Consider the following 24,818-nt stretch of genomic DNA (forward strand, 5'->3'; position numbering starts at 1 on the left):
TAGATAGATAAGGGGTGTTGAGGGAGGGGGCTGATAGAAGGTAATCTAAATGACTTAAAGCTTGATATGGTCAGGGGAGTGTGAAGGAAACGGGGGATTTAACATGATCGCTGTTAATTCAGGGGAAAAAAAAACAGGACTGAGATGGCTTCATTTAACAATGGGCTTTGAGTTATTCTTTCACGGGGAACAATGTCATGTGAATCCTGTTGCTCAAGATGGAAACAGAACGACACAATGACTGGTGTGATGCAGCGTAACTATATTCTCATGAAGAAAAAGGATTTCCAGGCTAAAATCCTCAACTAATAGAACCTTAATGCAATTCAGAGTATGACCGCGCAAAGGGGTATCTGCGAGGAAAACACTGGTGGGAGTAGATTCAGATTAACGTCCAACGAAACTCAAAGTGCTTTATTCTTCCACCACCCAGGGCATTGTGGTTAGTTTAATGGACAACAGGGATAAGCTACTTCACTTTGCTTCGAGGAAGTAAAAGAGCTCACATGAAGCATGAATGGTCTTAACGGGGAACGTGTTTCCTAATTTGCTAAATCGAAGCACAAAAGGAGTTGGCAACGGATGTCCAGGCGAGGCAGGAATGGAGGCAATTCGGGAGCACAGGATCATCACTGGCAGTCATTAATCTGGGCTCAGACACGGGGGGCTAAGAGGCCTCACAAGCACCGTGCCTCACAACTGGGTCACTCACCGGGGGGAGGCCCACCCAGGCCATCATGTGCTGAGGCATAGGCGCGGGTTGACTGAGGCGGGGGTGGTGGTGGTGGTGGTGGTGGTGGGTTCACGCACATCTCATCATTTGCGATGAAACCACGTGGCCATCGGTCACACCGCAAGAGAATGTGGTTCAGACAGTGAGAATACAGAGTGGCAGGGGGGGAGGTTGCGTCGAGTTCACACGCGCTCTGTGTGTGATACGGACGCAGAGGAGAACCAAGTGCGTACATGCGGTGGTTTTCAGCAGCCACTTCAAACCGCCAACACCCACAGGTGGACTAACTGGGACACAAAAATTCATGCACTCTGTTGTGACATTAAAATTGCAATTTGCCATTAATCCATCTGATGCACTCCTGCTCTTATCAATGTAGTTGAGGTTGCACTAACTCCATCTCACAGAAACAACAAGAGACCGAATCCAGACTGTTTACGCTACATTTAAACTCATGCCACATTATGCATCCATGGCTATGCAATTTGTGACCTGGCCAACCAGAAAAATCCGCTTCCGACTCGCTCTGACAAAACAAGCGAAGCCATTTCTCATATAACCTCACAATAAAACGTGAGCAAAACCACAGTATGAGGTACACTTGCACATTCTTATGACGTCCAATCTGGATCAAATCCATAACTGGGATCCTTTTTGATGGGTAATGTCAGAGAGGTGTTCACAATAGGTTCATTATTATGGCCTGCAAATTAGACTGAAGTGCATTAGTTTCATCATCTCACCTTACTAAATAGACTAAGCAAGTCGAAAACACCTTGCACGAGTTTTCTGTATTTATGTATGTGTGCGCACGCACGCACGCACACACACACACTAGTGAGAGGCAAGAAAAACATTTTGCTAGGTTGAGCACAGTGAAACAACACGTGATTGGAGACAAAAGTAGCGTTCCTGCGGTGCTTAAAATGAACTAGAGTAGATGAAGCGGTGCGACGAGGCCGCATAGTAATTAGCACACAAGACTAAACTCGGTCTATAAAAAGGGGAGTGACGTGGGCAACTGCCGATTCGCTGACTATATAGTCCAACATGTAAAGATGACTTGCATTTCCAACTATGTGTGCCGGGTCGCACCCCACCACCATCAGCTGCCGGAAATTCTGGGCGTGCTGACAAAATCTGGTACAGTGACCCTTTGTGCGGCTTGGACCAGACATCAAGAATTAACGGCACACCGAAAGAATAAAAGCAACAATTCAATCAACATTTTAGGCCCGACATTGCGATGAAAAGTGCGGGAAGAGTGAACGGGTGGTAGAAGTTGAGCTTGATACATGTTGATGTCAGCTCACTGTGGGTCTTTACCCCGTCTGTCACAGAAGTGCTCAAGCGGAGCGGGGAAAGCATTGCATGTGTCGGTGTGTGTGGAGAGCGGGCGAGGGAGAGCAAGAAGTGTAAGTGTGTGTGTGTGTGTGTGTGTGTGTGTGTGTGTGTGTGTGTGTGTGTGTGTGTGTGTGTGTGTAGAAAGAGCGAGAGACCAATGAGAGGAAAGAAAGGTCTCACCGAGGAAGGAAGGCCAGGGGGTTTCCGAATCTTCTTTGGCTGAGAGTCTGCATGCAGACAGAGGTAACAAAGAAAAAGGTAAAAGTGAGACAATAAACAAGCATCAAGGTCAACACAGGTGCTTTATCTTCGTGTCCCTGCTACAGTTGTAAGAGAACACAATTGCAGTGTTTTGGCGTGTGCCAGGGTTTGTGTGTGTGTTGAGTGACAGAGAAAATATTTTGGCAGGCATTCGATGGAGCATGGCATTGAAATGGCATTGAGTGGTTTTTTTTTGTTTGTTTTTTTTTGTAGAGCAAGTATTTTAATTCAAAGAAGTGAGTACAAGAATGGAATTTGGCATCTGACTCACAAAGACATTTTTATGATGCGATCCGTTACTTTGTATTTATCTTACCCAAGCCTCCATCGGGTGGCCTCCTCCGTGGATTGTTTGGGTAGGATTGGTAAAATTGGGAGCCTGATTTCAGGCCAGAGGGGGACATGGCATCTGGGCTGGGCATTGCAATTTCACTTGGAAGGAAACCAGGCTGCAAACACACAAAAAGTGAGGTTACACTGAAGACATAAGAGTGCAGCCTGCACATAAAGCATTCCTGATGATGTGATGTCAAGTGTTCCGATTATGCCGCTCTGACATAAGAGTGGTCAGCCACTAGTGGTCGCACTTTTATCGTTGCGTAATTAAAACATTTTTTAAATCCCGGCTAAAATAAATGGACAAGCTAATGTTAGCTTTTTTTTTTTTTTTTTTTTTTGCTGTTGCATTACTGTACTCAACTTTATTATATCCACACAACAAAACACTAGTGGGGCTTGCCTATCGTTCAACGGGAGGTCATTACAAAGGGAGGGAGTGGCAACGGAAAAACCTTGAACCCCTCGGAGGCTGAGACTGGGTGCAGCAGTATGAAACCTGAAAGTCTCCGGTTCAGTTTTTGCTTCCCTCAGTTTCATTTGGAATACATTGTGTTTCCTAACTGGAGCTAGCAGCCACATGGTGAAAAATAAATACAGGAGACCCCCGTTCTTCTCCATTGTTGCTCTCCGACAGGTGTTTTTTGCCGACAGGGTACAAGTCAAAGTAGTACATTCAGTGTGACGGTTTAGGGTGGAACACAAAACATGACTTTGCACTGACTTATTGACAGAGAATTAAAAAGAGTAATATCCCATGTCTTGTTCTGTCGTGCTGCGACGCCGCTATTCCTATCACGTCCATCCATCCATTTTCCGATCTGCTTTCTCCTCACAAGGTTCGCGGGGGTGCTGGAGCCCAGCCCAGCCGTCTTCGGGCAGCAGGCGGGGGACACCCTGAACCGGTTGCCAGCCAATCGCAGGGCACACAGAGACGAACAACCATTCGCGCTCACACTCATACCTCGGGACAATTGCAAGTGTTCAATCAGCCTGCAATGCATGTTTTCGGAATGTGGGAGGAAACCGGAGGACCCGGAGAAAACCCACGCAGGCCTGGGGGAGAACATGCAAACCCCACACAGGAAGGCCGGAGCTGGGATCGAACCCACTGTGAGGTCGACGCGCTAACCACCGGACCGCCGTTCCTATCAAGTCTACACACCAAATTCAAATCTAGTGAAGCCAAATCATACTGAACTGCCGCACTAGGCTGAAATGTAGCTTTAAGATGCACAACTTACCTGGTTTGCAAAGGGGGAGTATGACGGCCGCTCATTTTTACCTGAAAGAGCAATTGGTAGGTCAATGTATTATAACAACACCCATGCCAAAGGAAAGGAAAGAATTTGTGCCCAATCTAATGAAAATGTTTGTTTTTTGTTTTTTTAAGTAGAACAAAGTTCAGAGATGCCCTTCCCCTTCTTTTTGTAGGCACGGTTGCATCAAGCTTCCTGGCAGATAAAACCCTGGGGAAGCTTTCTACTTCAGTGCCCTGACACTCAATTAACAGAACACACACACACATGCATGCACAAAAAAGTACTTCTGGCTATAACTAAATATTCCGAACATTACATTTTAGGAATTAAAAAAAAAAAAAAAAAAAACCAGAATTAGAGAGAGCTAGAGAGAGAGAGATCAAATGATAATTGTCAACGGCAAGCAAGATTTCACACACTGAAGTTCATACCTGCAATCCCTGAATTTAGGAAAGGAGAGGCCAAGCCTTCATGTTCACTGTAGTGAGATCCTTCTCCGTAGCCCTGCAAAGACCCATCGGAGAAGGATGAGAACATTTTAAGATCAACAGGCATGACAAGCACTCATCCGGGTCCTCCGCATCGTGTTGGCACACCTACTGGGCTTTCACGGCTACCCTCCCCTCTGCTTAACTTACAGGACGAACGCCAGACGAATTTGCATCAAGCTTGGGGGATTCGGAGCAACTTTCTTCATTATTGACGCGTGCAAATCAAAAGCAATGCTGCATGTAGCTCAGCCCGTGTTCCTTATTTCGACACGGAGTTGTGCCAAGACATTAAACGGCGGATGTGAGGCAGGAATTACCGGTGGGCTTCCACAGAGGTTTCGGGCTACTAGATGGCTTGCCAATGCATGAGTCTGAGCCAAGGTTATTAGGTACAAAGTAGGAGCACAACTTCACATCAAATGCGGCATGTGGCTTCAAAATGCACTCCATCGCCTCGATGCTTGGTGAGTGCGTGTGATTGGCAACAGCAGTGATTTACCACCACCCGCCCCTCCCAAAACGCGTATGTGGCAATATCATTTATTTCATTTCGAGCTTACCCGTCCTTGGCTGAAAGAAGGACTGCTCTGTTCCGCCGAACCCCAGGAACCAGAGCTGCTGCGCTCATCTAGTGGTGGTGGTGGGGGGGAGAGGGGAGAGACATTTTGTTTAGAGCAGTATAATGAACATGCGCCAGAGAAAAGCAAACAAAGCCTGAACATTTTATTAATGAATTTGTCAATGAGGTTGGAATAACATTAAGGGATTGTGCCATCATGTTCGAGTGAACATTTTCGGTCCTTAAGTGGCCACAATGCGCGCACACAAGAAATCACGAGAGAATCACTAACGACCAAATGAGCCGCTTTTAAGATGCAATGTTTAAGGGGAAAAAAACCAAAAGCAAAAACAGGAAATTAATGTAGCCATTAGCGTTCATTACAGCCACTGAAAATGAGAAAAATTAAACATTCCCAAATGCAATGGAGCAAAATTATATTACTTTAAAGTGAGATGGACACAACCCAGAATGAGATTTGGAGGGGGGGCGTCATGTGAAACGCAAAGGAAACACTCAGAGCCAAAAGGCTGGTGAAGCTGAAAACTCCTCAAAATATCCCCCATCATCCTCTTCTCCCCGTCTTGTGCACTAATGCTATCCACTCTCTCCGGAGACACAAGGCTTAATTGCATGCTGATTTGCATAATTGTGCATATTAATGCAGCTTTCTTATGAATATTCATGTATTCTTTGAGAGATATATAATTTTTGCCTAATTAAAAAATACGTGTGCAAAAAAAAAAAAAGCGAGCGAGTAGAAGGAGTACGTAACGCGCGGGGAGGGAGCGGGGGGGCAAGATCAGCAGCCCGGCTGACGAGCACGGGAATGAGTGATGAGACTAACAGAGCGGTGCAAGCACCTACACATGCTGCGACAGCCGTGATCTATGGCGCCCATGCAAGTGGCACGGAAAGAGACGGGCGAGCAGGGAGGAGAGGGAGACCTCGGAGGATCAAACCTCAGCGGAAAGGCCGCAGCACTTATAAAAGCGCCATCATCAAACACAGCACAGCGGATGACAGGCAGAGAAATATGTCCCGGGCAACAGAGGAATTCATATTGGCACGTCAAACTCACCCTGCCTAACATTTTCACTCTTTGTTCTAAAACTAGAAATGTGCGGCCAACCACAATGCATCCCACTGGGGAAGACGGATTTCCGCTCCAAAATAGCACAGTGGAACTTGTGGAAAACATGTAGCATTGAACGCATCGTTTGTTACAAGCCGCCAAAAAATAAAAAAATAACTAGAACAACAACAGGAGTCGGATGGACTCCTGGCACATACCTGCTGCATCAAAGCTAAGGCTGGGCAACATCTACTGCTACAATGACATGATGATCTCGTGGGCCAATGCGCGGGGCAGCATATGGTTTACATGACCCGTTCAGTGTTAACTCTGTGAGTTTGGAAACCACACTGGTACTAAAAATAGGACCTGCATTTGCCAGCATAAAAGCGATTTGAATTGTGCCAAGCCGAGTAGGTACCGCACATTGGTTTAATCAATTCACAACAGAGGAATTGGCACAAATAAACATGAACATGTCTGGTGGCCAGAGACGATGCTGACACAATGTAAGAAAACATGTTTTAATTGGTGATTGAGCTGCGGTATCAACAACACATCGATAGTGATGTTGCGGCTGATAAAAGGTGTGACTTTAATTCATCATTTGAACTTGGTTTTCATCATGTTCTTGTGTCTGCATGGCAAAGCATCTCAGTATTTTCAAACGGGCTTCATAAACAAGGCGGAAGCTAATCAATTAACCCCGATATTTGGATTACAAAAATAACCACTTGCTTCACCATACCGAGAACCGAAATGTTATTTTTTTTGCATACTACAAATTTGTTGTTGCATCTTAAAAGAATAACACATTTCAATCGCGCTTCAGACTCGAGAAGAGGGGTCAGAGGACGAAAAAAAAAACGTGTACTGTCACATTTTGCTCCTTTCTGAACTCTAATCACTTCAAATCGGTGAGCCCATGAGGAACCACAAAAGCTCTGATGAGTATCAGTACCGAAAGTTGGTCATGATATACGTATATAGTTAGTACATTTTTCCAGAAACGATCAAAATAAATGAGAATCTTATTTCTCGCCTTCCTCTGTGGAGTTTTGCATGTTCTCCTCATGCCTGTGTGGTTTTTCTCTGGGTATTCCCGTTTCCTCCCACATTCCAAAAACATGCTCGGCAGGTTAAAGGAACACTCTAAATTATCCCTCGGTGGAATTGTGAGTGTGAATATTTGTCTATATGTGCCCTGCAATTGGTTGGCAGCCAGTTCAGGGTGTACCCTGCCTATTCCCCGAAGACGGATGGGAGAGGCTCCAGCACGCCCGTGACCTTTGTGAGAATAAGAGGATGAATGGTAGTTTTTTGTTTTGTTTTTTTTCTATGCTGGTTACCCATTAAAATTATTCCAATGTAAAATAGGTACCTTGGCTCAACACTGGTTGATTTCCAAGTGATCAAATCAATACTCTCCAAATTAAAAGCCGGTTATGACATAAGTTTTATCTGATGCATATCGATTGACGTATTTGGATAAACATACAGTACTGAACTCAACTGTATTTATAGAGCACTTTCAAACAGCCATCGCTGCATACAAAGTGCTGTACATGGAGCAACTAACATATACAACAGTAAAGTACGGCGATTTCAAGCGAGCAGGAATCTCTCTCGATGCACGAGACATGGAGCTAAACGATAAATTGATATCCTAAGTAGTACGACAGGCCGTCATGAAGACATTTAAAGATCAAAATTAAAAATAATTATAAAAAATATCACTCACCATAGCTGCACTTGAACGAGCCGTGGCTGTTTATATTCCAATAAGAGGAGGACGCAGTGCAGTGTCACAGCGTTTGCTACCCATCCATCGATCCATTTTCCGAACCGTGTAGCCTCACTTATTAGCGATTAGCTTAGCCATAGCTCGGCTGCCCCACTTTTATGTTGCCTACGCCCCCCACCCTCTAAAAATATTTGATAGCTGTATCCCCAATTGTTGTTATTATTTTGTTTAATAAATTGGACTGGCGTCAATGTCATTGGAGAGTAGTTAGACATTAGACAGTACAGTACTTATATAGGCTAGTAGCCTGAACATTGCTGTCGCTGAGAAACATTAAAATGAATCCAGGTGTCCTGCAAAGTGAAGCCCTGCCAGGCCAACAAATAAAGAGCATTAAGTCATAATGATCCCCGTGTTTTGTATGCACCAGCGCGCCACCTAGGACGCCTCCGCTGGCTTGGCAAGCAGGGGGTCTGGAGTCGAAAGTGGAGTGGAAGCATGGCTGTGCAGTCTGACAACATTGTTTCACACGTACTGGGCTAATTAACTCGGAAGCAATTAAAAACAAGGTGGAGAACCGCTGAGGTGCCAATGACACTTTGCCTGCCAAGGAGAGCCAGAGATCTATGCCAGAGAAGAGATCGTTCTATTGTTGTTGACCTTTTGTCATGAATGCAAACACATCCATGCCCAATCTATGGGCAGTGCGGCTGCACGTGTGAACTTAATGTGAATACTGTGCGGCATTCAGATCAGTTCATCGAGAGAGGAGGGGAAAAAAAAAGGAGTGGCTGCAAGCATTTCTGGATGAAAGGACTACATAATTACTATTGGGGGGGAGGGAACAATTATCAACATTTTGTCAATTACTAAGCTGAGTAGAGCATCAAACTCCAATAACAGTCTCTCTCACAAAACAGATGAAAACTACTTTTAGTACATCTGAATGAAAAAAACCTAAGGCTTGGTTGGAATTGGGTTATTTAAAAAAGTGTGTTCAGTAGTCATAAACTTTCCTCCTGTTAAAGTTCTGGGAGAGTTCAAATTCATATAGTAACCATTGATGATGTCTGACCACATTACTAACTATTGAAAAATACCAATTTATAGACGCAGAACCAAAATTGAATGAGTCAAGCTACTTATTACCTCCACCAAACATTCATCTCACAAGGCTATGTTTTGACGTTTGTTCGTTAAATGGCACATGGGCCAAGGAGGAACCCATGAAGTTTTCACGCAGATCCAGATAAAAAAGGTATGGCTCGAATCATTTCACTTTTTGAGGTTACAGCCAGTGCCTTGGGGTAGTGATTCCCAACCTATGCTCGGCAAAGGCGCATACTTCCCATCGGAAAAAAAAAAATCTCTCGGCACACCACTTAGCAAAACAATTCACAAAAAGTGGATCAGCAGGTTAATGATTTCTGTCATCTAGCGAAAGGGCATTTTAGTTCTTCTGCCTGTGGGTCTGTGGTTAGCAAAGGTAAATTAACAAAATCATATTTTAAGACAACCCCCCCACACACACACACAAAAAAAAAAACTGATGTTGGATAATTTCCTGCACCACACCTGATGATCCCTCACGGCAGACTGATTGAAAATCACCGCTTTAAGGGCTACATACAGTATGTGCACTTTTATAACATAATTGCCCAAGTCGTTTATAACTTACACTAACATTTTCCACCATTAATGGTGCCCTCACAGATGGACAAGTTACTCATTTCAAGGGCACCGGCACAGCGCTATACCATCACAGACGCTCTTTTGAACTTTGCGCTGATTGGCTTTTCCTCTTTGGCTCAGGACACGACGGCCATGATTTCCCAAAACAATGTGAAATATGGACTCGTCAGACCACAGCACACTTTCGCTTTGCATCAGTCCATCTCTGATGAGATTGGACCAAAAGTAGCTGGCCGGCAACATTTCTGGGTGTTGTTGGCACTTGCTTTGCATGATAGACTTTAAACTTGCGTTGCCAATGTAGCGACTGTGTTAACAATAGTTTTCCGAAGTATTCCTCGCCCCGCGTGCAAATATGCTTTTGCACAATGATGCTGGTTTTTAAAGCAGTGCTTTAACAGTGCTCACGGACATTCAATGTCAATTTTTGAAGATATCATGGACCGAAATCGATTCCACGCTCTGTGTTGTTCTTCGGCTGTTGGAGTATTTGCTCGTACGTTTGTACACAAAATGGTGAGCCCCACCCTCACACTTGTTTGTGAACAACGGTTATTACAATACTTGGACTAGTTGTTTGGCCACTGACATGGCAATAGAACTGTATTTATAACAGTGGTTCTTAACCTTCTTAGAGGGACCGAACCCAACCAGTTAATATGCACATTCACCGAACCCTTCATTAGTGAAAAATAAATCTCTCTATTTTTTTTTTTTTACAAATTCAAGATTTAAAAAAAAAAAACAACGCATTTGTTAAAAACAGAGAAAAGTAAATAAAATTTCAAGAGATAAGTGAAAAAAATATAAATATTTTTGTTTTGTACGACATGATCACAACAGTCACACGTTGACTACAAAGCTAAGTAAATTTCCCACAGCACTGATTGGACAAGCAATGGCCAAGCGGGCGTGTCATAACTATTTGACATGTGGAGTCGGGTGTGTCCTACCCCCAGTGGCAGAGGCTCCGTCGAACCCCAGAGACCGATTCACCTAGGGTTCAATCCAAGCCAGGTTAAGAACCACTGATTTATAGTTTTACTATTTATTACTGTCAACAGCTAACATCTTACATCCCTGTCTACTTCTGGCTCAGATTGATGTAAAATATTTCTTGGGACCCCTCAAATGCTGCTTTAGTATGTGTCTTCTTTTTCTTCTTTGATGGTTTCTCTTTTTATTTGGTGAAATTGCCAATATTGCCTTTGCGACAATCTCGTTTCTGTCATGGGACGAATTAAGTATTTGCCACAACCACAAACTGTCACTTTAACACCAGTGGTCAGACCAACAATATCTGTTTATTTATCAAGACATTGAAAATGGCTCATGACATCGCATTGCAAGTTACATGGGAGCGTGGAGGTAAAACATACTAACGAAGCTAGCGACTGTCACCGTGGATTCACGTGTTGCTGTGCGCAGAAGCTTGGTCCGTTTTAACTGCTCTTTTTTTGGGTGCGCCTTCAACCACTAAAAGCGAAAAAACAGTGCTGCAGGTGTGCCGCGCTACAACTGAGACAACAACATCAACAACACGGCTAGCGAGGGAGCCATTGCGAGACCACATTATGTAAATTGACAAAGTTGTTTGTTGTGATCCGGGGGAAGTGAGTCCGTCACAACCTGTGCGTGTGCGCGTGAGCGAAGGGGGTCTGAGACATTGCCAGCAGCTGCAGAGGTGACAGAGAGGACGCCTGCCTGCTTGACCCACTCCAACTCCCACCACCACCACACACACACGACCGTCACTCCTCAAACATCCCAAATCTTCTTTAACAGAGGCCCCCCGCCACCACCACTTGAAACACCCTTCGGCACACACACACTGGCTCTCGAGGAAGGGAGAAAGACGCCTAATGCAATTAGCGTCCCTCGAAGCACTTTTATGTTAATGAATAGAAGTGGTCTGTTGGGCCACTGGGCCGCTTGCTGGCGTTCCCGCGCTGATGGGTCACTGAATATACAAGCTGCTTAAGTGACGTCACACACACCAACATTGTTCTGTAATGGCCACTGATGCAACAACCTCAAGGGCTGCTGATTGGGACGACGGAAGGCTACAATTGGGGGGGGTGAAACGAGTCTGGGTTATTCCGGTACCTTAACGATTTTTTTTTTCTGACTCAAGTAACCATTGATTTGGTTTGCACTGCCAGAAAAGCAAGTCAAGCCGGATGCAACAACACTTGTTCATACAGTAACACGCCGCCAACGTAGTGCAAAGGCCAACTGAAAAAAAAAATCCTTACAAATAATACATGAACATCAACACAATAGCCTTGGCAGGCTTGTATTTTGAAATTGGTCTTTGCAGCAGTGTTCTTTTAATTGTTGTTGCGGTTGACTTGTCTCCGCGACAGCGTTACCGCCTAATGGCGAGCAGCGAGTGCGTAGGACTAATTTTCCAAGGCTGAATCTACGCACCATTCTTTGATGCTGACAGCCTGACAGGGCCGAGGTTCCTACCGATCCATTTTAACAAACCAGGCTTATTCAAATGGTCTGTTTTAGTGGGTGATAGTGCTGCTGTGACCCTTAATGTCATTGCATTACAAAGACCCAAATTTACCGTTTCAGCAGCTAGACAAGAACACAGTTTGCCGCTTTGCAAATTTTAGAATTTAAGAAAAATGACCTAGAAAAGAAAATGAGTTCCTTGTTTATGAAATGAAATGTCTTATTTACTCTTGTGCTCATAATAGTTCTTCAACCAAGCAAAATTCTATATTGTCAGAATATTCGGTTTTAAGTAGGATGCTCAAATACTAAAAATCTTCTATAGGTGAAGCGCCAGTCTCGATCCTCCTCCAGTCACTGCAGTAAGCAGCCGGATTTGAAGGATGACAGCCACATTCCCCTTTTATAGTTTCCGAAACCCACACAGCATGCGTGTATAGCAGATTTAGGGAACACTAGTAGGTCTATAGCTTGACATCAATTGGCGAGGCTTGTATGCTCTACGCAGATACAGTTTGTCGCCAAGAATAAATAGGCTGCTCTTTATGAAATTAATGACCCCAAAAATTAAATCATGACGCATTTGTGAAACACAAAGTTCCACGCGATACCAGTCGCAGATCTGGAGACACTGGTATGAGCTGCCTCCCGGTTTAACACTTTTTTTTTTTCAGTAGCATTCATTTTCTTCGACTAATATCATGTTAACGTTCCATTTTTTTTTCTAGAGCATGTCGTCATCAATCTGGACAGACTCCCGATACTTCCCAGTGAGGAATTTGCATGGATAAGCATTTTAACACCATTGTGCTCCAGATCTCCAAAGGTGACAGCTTGCAGTGTGTCGCATTAAAATGGGCGTCATTGACCGAGGGCCACACTTTGGGACACGAGGACGAAGGGGGTGAGGGGAGGGTGAAGGAATTAACTCCTCACTGCTTAGTAATTGCCCGCTGTAAGAGAAACAAACAGAATCCTGCCTTCCGAGGGTTGATCCCTCTATTCAACAAGCTCCCTCTTCGACTCGGGCCACTCACTGCATGCTGGGCCAGTTTAAGAGCCGTCGAGCTGTGGGTGAGGCACATTGTCTCTGACTCGCGCCATTTCCTGCAGATCAGCGGGGGTAAGAGCCCTGTGCCAGATTGGGGGAGGAGTGTTTTACACTTCAGGGTGGCGGTGCTGGTAGGGGGAGTCGTTTCAAGTCTTTAAACCCCCGCCCCCCTCTTTTTTTTTTTCTTTTTGCCTTTGTTCCTCCGTGGCCAAGTTCTCACTCTGGGGAACACTGGGAAGTGTGACTGGATTTCACGCGGCAGGTTGGCCGCGTGACAGAGGCACCAAAGTAACATGACTACGTAATAATATTCAGCAAGAGAGCGAGAAAGAAAAGATCACTTAACAAAAAAAAAAAAAAAAAAAAGTCCACAAGCACTTCCAGGGGTTAACCGGGCAGCTCATTTGCACTTTAAAAATAGAAAATAATAGACATCCAAAATGATGGCACAGATGTTTAAGCATAACTCATATTTACATACGGAACACTTTCTTGCGTAAAAATGCAAATGCCAAGTGTTCGCTCACTAACATTGGTCATTAAGCCACTATTTTTCTGCCGATCTGGCACAATGGCAACAAAGTTCCACATTTGGCAAAACATTCAGGCATAACCTATATAGCAGGGCACCTGTCGGATCTTTGAATGTCTTATAGGGGTGTGTCCTATCACACTTTCTTACCAAAGGCATGACTGTTTTGTATTTTTTTTGGGGGGGGGGGGAATAAAAATTCAAAATATGACAAAATAGACACTGTACGGACGTGATAATACAGGGGTGTCAAACTCATTTTAGTCGCGGGCCAATTTGGAGTTACATCTTCCCTCAGGGGGCCGTTATGACAGTGAAAGCGCAAAATTATGACTTAAAACAAATAGATTACTCGTTTTGAAATAAGTCGATTAACAGATTGCTCAATTAGCGTTCGAGTGAGGGTAAACAGGGTCACAAAATGATTGCAAAATCTCAACGTTATTTATTACACGTGACAATTTGACATTTCGGTACAGATTTAGCAACGCATGATTTGCTTTCGCGGGCCACATCAAGTGACCTTGGGGGGCCGGATCTGGCCCCCGGGCCTTGAGTTTGACATATGTGATAATGTATTCCATGACATTATACGTCATTGCGTCGCTTCGTGGATTGTCCTGCAAGAGTTGCACTTGCAACAGCGACTTTGTCCTCAAATGAGGGTTTGGGAGGCGCCTATACAAGGGTGTGGAGGTGGTTTGGCCACAGGAGGTCAGCTAGAAAAGCAAACGACAATCATTTGCCAAATATGCAGTAATATCGTGACCGATGGTAACAGTGGAGACAACCAATATGCTTTACAACTTCAAGCTTAAACACACGGCTGAATATGAGCAGGCTTGAAAACACAAGAGGAGGACATAAAAAAAAATGCTCGTGTTGTTCGGAATAAGAGTGCACAAAATGTTTCAACCGAGCACTGCTGGAGGACTCTCTAGCCGCACCCCTTCCAACAAAAAAAGCAGACGGTAGCAAAATATGACTGATGCGGTTGTGTATTGTTCGGCCAAAGATATGATGCCAATTCAAACAGCAGAAAAGGAGGATTTAAACAATGTCAAAACCGACCCGAGATACATAATCCCAGGGAGAAACTATTTTCGTGCTTGCCTGCGATCTACAAAACATGTCGCAACAAATCGGCTGCAACCTTATCATGGAGTTGTTTTACCGCGACGACCGACGTGGTAGAGCCGAACCTCGATTTCTACGTTTTAGCCACTGGTGATTTGGAAATTAGAAATGTGGCCACGTAAGGTGTACCGTGCGTATATATCTGACAGCGAACATGGAAATTGCTTTCTTGCGTGTTAGCGTGTGTGCTGTCCAGGTAGGAGTGGCTACGTGTGTCCTTCGCTCGCTCTGCATGTCCCACCCCCCTCTCGCAAGGTGATCGTCATCCGCTGCTTTTCGCAGTCGATCAACGGCAAACTTGGAAGAAGGAATGCGGTTGGTTGAACTGAGATTACAACGCAATGCAAGCATGGCTGATCTCGTCCTCATATCGATATTAGTATCTTGAATGTTCACACCGTGTCTCGATTTCGATATATTGTCCAGCCCTATTCAGAGTGCACCGAAAACGAAGGTGTGGATGCACGCACAAGGTGCTCAGGCTGGGAACACAATGCGCCAGTGCTGGCTGCGTTTGGAAAATAATGGGAGCGGAGCACTCTGAGCACACCCACTCTCAGAGTAGTGTACAGGCGTAAGAGTGAATTTCCGACGTGCCCCACCCTTTAGTGTCGTGGCCCTTTCAGAACCGCCACTGGCACCAGATAGTCGTAACATAACTCGCTAAGTTTCCATGATTATTTCATATATAACGTCGTCACGGGGTGCACTGGCATTCTTGGCTTTAACTGTGTACTGACTTCGCTAAAAATCAAGGCATTGCAATTTCACAAATAAAAACAAATGCTCAAAAAACAAAATAATTTCAATTACATTTTTTTTTAAAATATTGACTCAGCACTTTCATTCAAAAAACTTTTTTGTTGTCTTTATAAAGGCAGCAGTCCACAAAAGATTCAGCATCGAATGAAGGTTAATGTAATCACCAATGATCCCGCTTTGTGGTACCGTCTTCCCCAAAAATGCATTTACAGTACACTGCTGGACGAGCAACTTTGCACATTACGCGACATTACGATGTACACGACAATAGTTAATTGTTTTTCTTATTTGAAAAAGGTTAAAAAAAAAAACACCATCAACATTGACAAATATGAAATACTTTTTTCAGCCCTACTAAGCGCAAAATGTACTCTTGACTGTATATTGACCAGTTTATTTGACTTTCTCATAGTTACGTTGAGCTCTTATTATATGATAAAATAAAACTGCCCAAATTCTGCCTTTTTTCTCTCTGGGTTCTTATTTTCAATAGCACAAAATGAATAAAATTATTCACTATATTGCTCTATCAACCAATATGAAAATATTTACATCGGAATATGTATATATATACACATACCTGCCCTACTGTACATAACTGGTTCATAAAAAGGATGGCTCGATACCACTTCTTGAAATCCGACACCAATGCTGCAGGCTCGTGGCCCGGCCGATACTGATCCGATTCTTTTTGCCAATCAAAAAGTTTTATATGCGGATGTAATTTGATGACAATGACATCGACAAACACCACGTTTACTGTACAACAACTACGTATCTGACGAAAATACAGAATACGCACACACGGCAACCAAGATGACAGCTCATTTGTGCTATGGCAAGTTGAGTATATATGATATACGTAGTTTGGGTTTAGGGATTGGATCGACACGGTTCTAATAAAAACAGTCCAATACCGATTCTGATATTTTTGGCAGTGATCGACTCAGTACCGATCCAGTGGCTCAAATCGGACCATCCTGATACGATATTGCAAGCATTATACAAGTCTTTCAATGACACAATCAGCTGTCAATAATTTTCGGTAAAATTCACTGAACTTATAAACTTAACTTAAAAAGGGAACCAATGCCATTTTGCCAAGACAATATCAAGTGTGTGTGTGTGTGTGTGTGTGTGTGTGTGTGTGTGTGTGTGTGTGTGTGTGTGTGTGTGTGTGTTTAAAAGTCTGCTTGGAAACTTACCTGCGCCGCTGAACTGGCTGCTGGCGAGGGTCATTGTTCTGTTCTTGCCGTTCGCTACGGGAGGCGCGAACATCTGCGGGGCGACAAAAGGGGAAGAAAGCATTTCTGACAAAAGCAAAGGAGGGCACACTTCACACATCCCATTCCCACTAATAAACGACATCAACGTGCGCTCGGCACTCATTCGGCGTAAACTTTTACGCTTTAGCCCTTTTGTGCAACCTGATGTCCACTGTAGTAACGGCTGCCCGTGAAAGGGTTGAGAGATACTGTACCACATAAGATGAAGGGTTTAAAAGAAAAACTGACGCTAGCTTGCAGCAAAAACTTTTTTGGGGGAAAAAAAAAAATTTGGGGGGAATTTGCAACCACGGTTACAGAGGCCTCCGTTTGTCTTGAGCGTGTGGGTTGAATTACCGACTGGATGTGGCAATCTTGCCCCCCCCCCAGACGACAACATAACAGGTCTTCGCAAACCATTTTGATCCCATTAGGTCTTGTAACAGCCGTCTTAGACACGTCGAACACACGCTTTCTTCCGTGTCCAAGACTTGGGAGGGTGTCAGGCGCAAGAAACAAACGAGGAGGAAACTTGTTTGTACAACCCTCGACAGTTTCTCACCCAATTATCAGAGTCATATTTCGTCAACGGAACATCTGCTGTTCCAAATTGGCAGACGATCAATCTGGACATTTTGATGGTGAATTCCACTATTTAATGAGACACTCCCTTTGGGGAGTGTTGCTTCCTTTTCTTAGAAGTGGACTGAAGAGCTCCATCATGTGAAATACTGGAGCTGCACACGAAAGACATCCCTGTGAGCAACAAAAATGACATCATGCCGCTGTGAAATGGCAATCAACCGCAGCATATAAAAAAATGGTAATCATTCGTGGCCACAATTACAGTAATCACTTTGGTCTGAGTGTCAAGTCTACCTCGTGCTTGTCATTGAGCCTGCCACCCCCTTTTTTTTTGTTGTTAGTTTTTTTTTTCTTTCTTTTAAATCGACACAGTCTCAAATTCAAATATTCAAACAAAACTCCAAAACGATAAATAGGTCATCCACATTGTAGATTACGTCGGAGAACACCCAACGCTTCCCAGAGTGAAGCATTTGACAAAAATCTTTCCAGCGAGAATAAATTCATGACGCACGTAACGATTGCCCGTCGACAAACCGCAACAAAAGTCATTTCCTCCAATTACGCTCGATGTGCGTTACTTCTCAAAACCTGCATTGAGAAGACCAATTAAAGAAATTTGTCCAGCGGAAACGCCTCCTTCTATCACCGACGTCTCCCACCTGTGTGGGCCCTTCTCTTCCCGGTTGTCACCCACCCCCGACTGCAATCTCACTCTCTTACCGCACTGAAATCCAGGAGGTCGCTGAGTTCCTTGTCAGTTCCCACTGCAGCCATTCTTTGCTGCTGCTCGGTCATAACCTTCCGTCTCTAACAAACCCTACGAGAGAGATTTGCAGATACAAGGACTTTAATAAATGATAATAAGGGCACTCGCAAGCACAATGACAAGGGTGACATAGCCCAGCAGAGTGTAGCTGGTTGAAAAAAGAAAAAATAAATTAAAAAATGAATGAAAAAAAGAAGTCGATGCATGATGAATTCAGTCAATTATTCATCCGATTGAAGAGATCACACGCGACTTCCTAAACACCCATGACATCAGTGCAAGTTACCATTATTGTGTTTTGGGGGGGAACAAAACAGGAGCTTTATTGCCAACACACGGCATTTTTGAGTCCGAGTGCAATTCAGTTAACTGTGAAAAGTTTGAGGTATATTTACGCGACAGAAAAAAAGAAATGGAGTCGCCGTAACGTGGGCGCATTTGCGTTACAAAGAAATACAAATGAAGTGTGACGAACTGTAAATTTCCCATTTGCCCGGGTGACACGCACTGATACAAACATTTCCAGCAAAAAAGTGCCGAAGCTTGGACAATTTGCAAAAGCAATCCGAGTTATTAGGGAAAACAATTGAAATGGGGGGCGGGGGGACTTGGAAACAGGTGGCGGATGGCGGGAGACTTCAAGGACGATCCCCGGTGAGAGTGCAATATTCGTTTACTTTGGCTTTTTAATCACAGGACACCCTGCACAGCAAAGGGAAAAACGATGAACTCGTTTTCAAAAAATAAAATAAAAACAAATATGGAACTTATTGGGACTGGGTGGTATCCTAGCAACAAAAGCAGGGCTGGGCACGCATATCTGTCCTGGCTGCTCAGTGCAACATGCCGCGAGGAACAACAATAAGTCAATTACAAGACAACTGCCCGTCGGTGACGTAATCTGATGCAACGTCACATTGACGACTGACGCATCCAACCGGCGTCAAACAAATCTATCCAGGCTGCTCGGTACAAGACAGCTAACTCAACAAGGGCTCCATCATGAAAGAACACAACACACCTTCACCCTCCACAGCTGACTTGAATTGTCTTGGGAACAGTTCCCCCCCCCTTTTTTTTTTTTTTTTACCAAATGTATGACAATTAAAGGATGACGTCAAACAATGCTTGCTCTGTTAAAGGTTTAATGGAGGTGACAATTTGATTTAGAGCTTGTTTTCTCCATAGGATTTTTTTTTTATTCAAACAAATCATCATTCCCAACATAAAAGGGTCCAGGTGTAAAGTTTTTTTTTTCTCAATGGAAAAGTTCCAGTCAGCATTTGAGTTGACTCTGCAAATATCTTTCATTTTTACAATCAAGTATTTGACTATGTCATCAATTCATTGAGTAATAGAAATAGTTTCTTGCATTATTCATCTGTGAATTTGAGTGCGGATGGCTTTCAAGGCGGCGTCTTGCCTGGTGAGGGATGTGCGTTATCAGCAAATGCTAGTCAAGTTGGCTGCTTCTTCTGTTGTTTCTTTTTTTAAACTTACATTAGCAGTTTGTGTTTCTTTTCAGTAAAGTGATTAAAAGCCCACCCGTGGCTGTCTTCTCTTGACCACTTCCTGGTCTATTTAGCGGTGGTAGGCAATATCAAATTACCTAACAATGCTCACGTTATCTTGTGTTGGCAATCGTACACATTGTTGGACTTTAGTTGTTCAGCTTTGCATTCTTCTCATTTTAAACGTGAAATGATTTCCAAACTTCTGACTTTCACTGTCTTTGACTCTCACTTTCCTCCTGGCTTGGGACCATCACACTAACTTTTTTCTACACGGAGTGGCGCTTGCGTACACAGTAACATTAGTCTGTGTTTAAAAAAAAAAAAGATTCCAGTCAAGCCAAGACTTTTTTAAAAAAAATAATTCAGTTATTTGAAAAATGAATGCAACACTAAAGCGCCATGCAAGTGTGTAGATCCGTTTAGCGCGGCCATAAAAATAACGTATATTATGCTCCATTGTGTATGTTTTTTTTTTTTTTAAATAGAACTCTGGCAAACAGCACAGCCATATGTCCATCAGAGCCACATGAAAGGCAACGCACACATTTACAATTACAGAGCTAATTGGGACCATTGTTAGCCCAAGGAAATAATGGTGAAAGGCAGGGCTAATGACTATATGCAAACACGTCATTACCAAATTAGCATACGTAAACGCAGAAGAGAAGCTTGTCAAACGACACAGCGAGTAGCTCTGCCGAATTTTTCTAACGTTTCGTATTCTGTAGCCCTAGAGTGAGCTGCGATCGCAGGAAATGGCAAGATGGGGAGGGTGGGGGGTCATACAAAGGCACTCGGACACCAACAGGTGGTGTGCTTTTACAGCCTCTTTGGTAATAAGGCAAACACATGAAATAAAAAGGTATTTTAAGAAAAGTAGAACAACAAAAGATTGGAGGATAAATGACGGCAAAACATGTTGAAATCCATAGGGGGGGGGGGTGCATTTGAAGGGAATTTAAATCCAAGTGATTTGGTAGACCTGCAGCTGTTGTGAACGCGCTGTATAAATAATGATGTATTGTATAAACAATTCGAATTAAAGCACAAACAAAAGTGTTACATCGTATATCATACCACACCATAAAATGTGGAAACAAACAAGTGTCATGAACTCAGGCAGGCGGAACTAATTTAACCTTGGGATATGGAAAGGAAGTGACCACATGTACGTACCCGCGCGCAGACACACGCACACGCACGCACGCACACACACACACACACACACACACACACACACACACACACACACACACACACAGATCTGAGCGTCTGTAAGCCAGGAGCATGCCTCTCGGTGCCTGTCCCAACTTTTTGGTCTTCTCAAATGTTACCCCAGCACTGCACGACATTGACTCAGGCGCATGCAACACAGGGGTGGGGTTGCTTTAACAAAATGGCATCTTGGCCTACTCATGGATCAATATTTGAATCAGGCAGATTTGGGGGTCTGTGTCAGCCCCTCACATAAGGCCAAGAAGCCGTCAAAACAAACTTATGGTATGAGGGCCAAAAACACTGAAACAAATATGACCTCGAAGAAACTGCTCTTTCAAGCTTGAATGCGAATAAGACATAGTTTGTGAAATCATTCAGTGTGACCACCACTAAATTTGATGGTGGTGTATAACAACTTCTTGATGCAAAAAAAAAAACTACAAAAAACAAAAACTATTACTATGAGTTAATAGCACTCCACAAGCAAAATATCCAACCGTTGAATGAAGTGTTCATACAACTGGGCAGTTTGTGCGAGAAATGTTAAATTAAGTCCACTTTGGATAAGATTTCTTTAAAGTTAATTGCAAACCAGCACCCAGAGGGCAGCATAAATAAGGTCACATCCAAAACGAATCCATTCATCTGTTATTTGTTTTTAGGGATGGGGTACCCCCAAATAAATAGAAGATGGAGGCCGCCTTTGGAGAATGGCGACCAAACTTTGCACTTCCTTCGCTCATATTGGGGTTCAAGTCGCCTTATGGGGAAAAAAGGGGGGGGGCTGTAGGGAGACGGTGGGGGTGGGAGAGAGAGGAATTTCCTGCCAAATGTGCAATAAAATTTAAAGTCTCGCTGGTGGCCACTCACTCCCAAACAGGAATGTTTAAAGGCGACCTAAAGAGAGCTTATGGAAAGTTTGTCTTGGAAACAAGGGGATACATAGAGGAGGTCCCGAAACGTAAAGTCAGGCTAAATACCCTCGTCAAGCTTATACATTGTGTTTTTCTGAAATGCTAACTAGCATAAACACACGGCGGAACAAGCCACAAAACGAGGACAATTTTTTTACACGTTTTTTACATTAATATCAGCGATCGAAGCTGTGGGGGTAGCACGAAGCTAGCTCGGCAAAGCAGACCAAAAAATAAAACAAGCCGTCGCTTTAAAATCGCGTTCCCGAAAAACTTTTCGGAAAAACACAAGGCGACTTGCGCTAGTGTCAATGGGGGGGAAAAAGCCGTCGAATTCGTGCAACTTTTGAGGGTGAAAGGTGACGGGAAAGAAGGTGTTTGCTTGTTTTTTTGTTGTTGATTTTTTTACCTCTCCTCCGCGGGTGTCGGCTATCCAAAAGCGGCGAAGAAAAAGCGGGCAGCGGCGATAGGGAAAACCATAAAAGTTGAGGAGAATTTCGAGCTCAGCGCACCAGACGCATTGGAGCGCCGTGGAACGTCTTTTGCCCCCCTCTTTGTCCCGGAAAGCTCGCCCTGCAAGTGTCCGCCTCCACGTGTTTCCTCCAGTGTCTCGAGTCTGTGTGCAAACAAATCTATTCTACTCGCTTAATCTGGCGTCTTCCTCCTTTTTTCCCTGTTACAACTGAGGAGATGATTCCATTCTTCTCGTAGACATCTTCACCTCCTCCGTCCACATTGTCAGACGCAACAAGGTATCCCTCCGCGCGCGGAATGAGGCCCTCAACGCCAGCGGTGTCCGATTTCAAACGCCTTTCGTAGACGGGCACCATTCGCCCGCGATGACTCACGATTGTTGGCGTTTTCGGTACCTCGGAGCGATGACTGTTTAAAAGTGAATCTCTATCTCCTGTCTGATTTGACTGCGGCCATCCAAACGCGAGAGTTCTACGCGCACTAGCTTGCGCAGCGGAAGGCTATCGCAAGAAAGTTACCTGCTATTACACAGCAGCAGCTTCGACGAGATGGCACGATAAATGCTAAAGCGCTCCGCCAATGGGATAGCGCATACGTTTGATTGACATTACGCTTGGCCACTCGACGGTTGAAAACACGGCGTAGCGCCCGCCTTTTTGTTGACGCTCACTTTCCCTGCGTGTGCGTGTGCTCAGGGAGGCTGGCCGAAGGGGGCTCCAACATGCCCGCTGACATAATTTTAACTTTTAGTTTGATGTGATCACTTCCTCTGAAACAATCTACACATAAATTGCCTTGAGGTAACCTCATGTTTTGTTACTGTTTTTAATTTGCGACCCAGCATTTTCCATATTACTATTTTAACTACTATTATATGAAATTAGTACACAATTACTAACAGAATATATAACTAAATACTAGATAAGTATAGATTATTATTTTTTCCATTCTTGTTATGACTAATTCAACGTTTTTATGTTTATATGTGTATACATTTTTGCAATTGGTTTTCATCAACGCAAGTGAGTACGTTTTCTAGATGGATTTTTTTGAGCTGATTCCGAATCGACCCTTGTTTTTTATTCTCTGACACATCTTATTTTCATTGTAACAGTAATAATACAATAACGATAATATAATATGTAATATAGTAATATATTTAGTCAGATTTATAAATTAAGGTTTATATTCAATAACTGATGGGATTTTAGATAAAATATCTAACATATTTATATCTATAGTGATAAATTACAATGCCTTGTAAAAATACGCATTGAGCAAGCGTTGGGTGCAAGACAAACTTAAAAGAAAAAAATATATATCTCAAAAACATGGTGTTAGAAAAAAGTAAAGACAGCGTCAGAAATATGTTTAAGGACATATAAAGGCATCTCTGATGACAATTTTCTATTGACCAGTGTTATTTAATGTGGGTATTAAACGGCCGTTCCTTGTCCGAAAACCATAAAACCAACGTGTCCCTGCTTACTGGCTGCTTCCTAGCTGAGCCGCCAAGAGGATCCCAGGCTAAGATTGGAACATTTAACAATACAACAATCAACGCAAAAGCACCCCCCCAACCCCCATCCCACTTTTTGAAATTCTGGCTTTCCTCCTTTGACAACGACCTTAAAAAATTACCTGTATGTGGAGATACCCAAATGCTATTCCCTGTGCATGAAAAGACACAATAACCCACTTTTATTGAAAGTTATTGGTGTTAGACAGCTGTTGCTTGCAGCCTGAGGGCAAAAAAAAAAAAAAAAAAGCTTGAGGGAAGTTCAGACAGCGCCTTTTGTTTTCTCCTCGACAAACACAACAGCTTGGTCACGTGAAGAGTGTACATATTTCTCAGGCCAACTCTGTGGCTTGATGTGAGAATTCATCGGCGTGTGTATGACCCGGCGAAGATGCAAAAAATGCTTAACCGTCTGTCAATATGTACAACGTCATACTTATCCTACAAATGAAACAAAGATTTCGTATACCCTCCAAATGTCATTTCTCTAATAAGTAATCAGAGTTCATTTTTTGTATAAAACATTACTAAACAAATAAAACTTTTCACATCACCCCAGAAAATGTCAGTTTAAAGTGTCCTTATCGTACTATTTCCTACAAAAGCAACAGATTTTTGAAGAACTCCAAAATATATTTCATTCAAATTATTTTTTCTACAAAATCTTAATACATCATGACTTTTCAATTAATACCCCAGAAATGTCCCTTTTCAACATGGGGTGGGGACAGAGGGAGGGGGTTTATCATCATAATCAATGCACTAATCGATAGGATAATTGATTCTAAAAGATTTTCTGGTCACAGCCCCATCATGTTTCAAGCAACGCTTGAAGTAAACTTTCAACAGTTTTCATTCCCTCGAAGTTGTGTTCAAAGATGAAACTGAAATGAATGCACACCAGAGATTTTCTCTCACATCCTCCACTTGTGCGAGTGGTTTTACATTTTACCATGTCTGCTACGCTGAGATTTGAAGCCGGATACAGTGACAACTACGAGTGGGTGAATGCAACAGGCGCAAGCGCACACACACGCACACACACACACACACACACACACACACACACACACACACACACACACACACACACACACACACACACACACACACACACA

General features: G+C 43.5%; 1 protein-coding gene across 7 annotated transcripts in view; it reads right to left on the reverse strand.

The window, feature by feature from the left end:
- The window catches only part of tcf3b (transcription factor 3b), a 30,492-nt gene extending 7,818 nt beyond the window's left edge, over positions 1–22,674 (reverse strand). For 3 of the 7 annotated variants that reach the window (XM_019896981.1, XM_019896980.1, XM_019896975.1), the window contains exons 1-8: positions 22,117–22,672; positions 18,016–18,112; positions 16,648–16,720; positions 4,988–5,055; positions 4,368–4,440; positions 3,919–3,959; positions 2,655–2,787; positions 2,258–2,304 (exon numbers count right to left, since the gene is read on the reverse strand). In XM_019896981.1, the coding sequence (XP_019752540.1) occupies positions 2,258–2,304; positions 2,655–2,787; positions 3,919–3,959; positions 4,368–4,440; positions 4,988–5,055; positions 16,648–16,720; positions 18,016–18,090 (510 nt within the window). In that variant the 5' untranslated portion in view covers positions 18,091–18,112; positions 22,117–22,672. Of the gene's footprint in view, positions 1–2,257; positions 2,305–2,654; positions 2,788–3,918; positions 3,960–4,367; positions 4,441–4,987; positions 5,056–16,647; positions 16,721–18,015; positions 18,113–22,116 lie in introns of all 7 variants that reach the window. The other 4 variants (XM_019896977.1, XM_019896976.1, XM_019896978.1 and 1 more) reach the window with 3 other exon arrangements.
- Between the last annotated feature and the right edge of the window lie 2,144 nt (positions 22,675–24,818).

Source organism: Hippocampus comes, unplaced genomic scaffold, assembly GCF_001891065.2.
Source record: "Hippocampus comes isolate QL1 unplaced genomic scaffold, H_comes_QL1_v1.1 scaffold22, whole genome shotgun sequence".
NCBI lineage: Eukaryota > Metazoa > Chordata > Actinopteri > Syngnathiformes > Syngnathidae > Hippocampus > Hippocampus comes.